Genomic DNA, 2039 nt, shown 5'->3' with positions numbered 1-2039 from the left:
AATATATTACCATTATTAAATCTAACGGCTAAAATACCGAGTGATAACATCCAAGATTTATTCTCATCCATAACGGACTCCTGTTATTCTGTTATTCTGAATAACACATCATACACTCCATAACTCGCACACCTGACAATGATTCTCCCTTGCGAAGCAAATGGCTGGGCGTTGTGCGGATGGCACCATTTCGGGGAATCCAATTTCTCCTTTGTTACCCATCTATTGTATTTATATAAAAACACCTCCTTTTATATTCGCTAGACTGAGGTGGTCGCTCGGCTGAGTTTGACAATGAGACTGCCAACAGATACCCAATTGAGAGACAGAGGACAATACGTATGTATGCATTAGTTCAGGGTTTGCGAATACACAGCGAATGTTATGATAGTATAAAGAGCTATTATAGATGTCCTCATAACTGAGTATCACATATATTCGGATATCACAAAGGAGGAGTGCGCATCACGGATACCTTAAAAGGTGAACCGCCCATTACGTGCAATCCAATACCAGGGGGTGGTGGACTGTACGCGTCTGATTCAGAATATTTTATTAGCGATGTGTGGCAAAATGGTAAGACTGTAGTAGTAGCAATAGAAGAAGACTGTTTCAGTTCTTGATAAATGTTACCGGCCGTGAGTCGTTCCAATCTACTTGGAATTTACAGAGAACTTTATACTTAACATATAGTTATATATATATTATATATATATATATATAAATATATATATATATATAAATATATATATATATTAGAATTTGTGAACTATCGCAGATTTACGCGAGAGATTGTGACAGAATAAAAAAGGACACATTTGACTATTTGTGAAAGAATTTAAGGTTATCAATTCTTCCAAGACCTTCAGCCTTTGTAAATGCGAGGAAAACAGCAGAAGACGACTTACCAGGGTCATTGTTGTCGGGGTCGTCCTCGTCGTGGCTCGCGTCACCCTCCAGATCAATTTCCTCGTCCTCGGAATGATGCGGAGGCCGAGTGAGACTCAGGTCCTTGGGTTCCTCGATGGGCGATGTGGGCGCGGCGGACAATTCGCTGCTGTGTGTCGAGGAGGGTGGCTTGTGCTGCGCCAAGATGTCTGTGATCATAAATTTGGGCCTGGGCGTGGGCGCCTCTGAGGTTTCATGGGCGGGCGAACTCCCAGTTCCACTGTGGGCCTCTTCCTTGATAGCTCCAGGGGCGGCGGAGACCCGCACGCCCACCCGCGTACACACTTCCACCGTCATCGTAGCCACTTTTAAAAACGTTCCAGCAGATATCACGATAATGAGAAAGATACCGAATCGGGTCAAGTCCACACGGGGAGTAACAACTTCGCGAGACCTCCACTATCGCTGGTTCTCGACTGACTGAGTACACTCAGCATCAAAAGTAACGACACAGATGGCTACCGCCCCCGCCCCACCCACTTGCCCGTGGGCTCCGCCCACTCGAATCTCTCTATCCAATAAGCTGGAGCAATGTCCGATAGTCTCCGCCCTGTATGGAGTTAATCCTCCAAGCGCCGCCACTGATTGCCCGAGGGGGCGGAGTTTTCATTGGGATTCCTCTTCGCCAACACATTTAACTCTTTAGTGTTCATTTTAACCCCCTTTACACTCATCAGGGAACGATTAAATGTGCCGAGATAATCCACGCATTATCCAGCTGAACTCTCCCGGCCAGATATGCGTCCCAAAATGCATGGCAGCTCGCAAATTCGAGTCCAAAGAGTAAAGAAATAGATAGAAAAAAAATTAACTCCTAATAATGAGTAACTGTCAACTAGAGTATGGCCAGGTGACAAATTATTAGGCGCTCATTACTTCTAAAGTGAACATGTGTGCATCATTTATTCGTGGCTTGATTAACGACGCTGAACTCGTTTTTTCTTTTCATTTTCTCTCTTTCTCTCTCTCTTTTTTATTCGCTATCTTAGAGAGTATTTACTCAATGAGACTTTGCCAAATTTCCTTGCTTCCCGCAGGACGGTATCACCTGTCTCCAATATTTGTATAATATCTACGGGTTAAGAACATTA

General features: G+C 43.9%; 1 protein-coding gene across 1 annotated transcript in view; it reads right to left on the bottom strand.

The window, feature by feature from the left end:
- Positions 1-1364, bottom strand: part of LOC135219133 (barH-like 1 homeobox protein) — an 18055-nt gene extending 16691 nt beyond the window's left edge. The window contains exon 1 of the mRNA XM_064255589.1: positions 909-1364. Within this exon, the coding sequence (XP_064111659.1) occupies positions 909-1245 (337 nt within the window). The 5' untranslated portion in view covers positions 1246-1364. The remainder of the gene's footprint in view (positions 1-908) is intronic.
- Between the last annotated feature and the right edge of the window lie 675 nt (positions 1365-2039).

The sequence above is a fragment of the Macrobrachium nipponense genome, chromosome 1 (assembly GCF_015104395.2).
Source record: "Macrobrachium nipponense isolate FS-2020 chromosome 1, ASM1510439v2, whole genome shotgun sequence".
Taxonomy (NCBI): Eukaryota; Metazoa; Arthropoda; class Malacostraca; order Decapoda; family Palaemonidae; genus Macrobrachium; species Macrobrachium nipponense.
The sequence above is the reverse complement of the archived record's forward strand: the minus strand, read 5'-3'. Positions and strand labels throughout refer to the sequence as shown.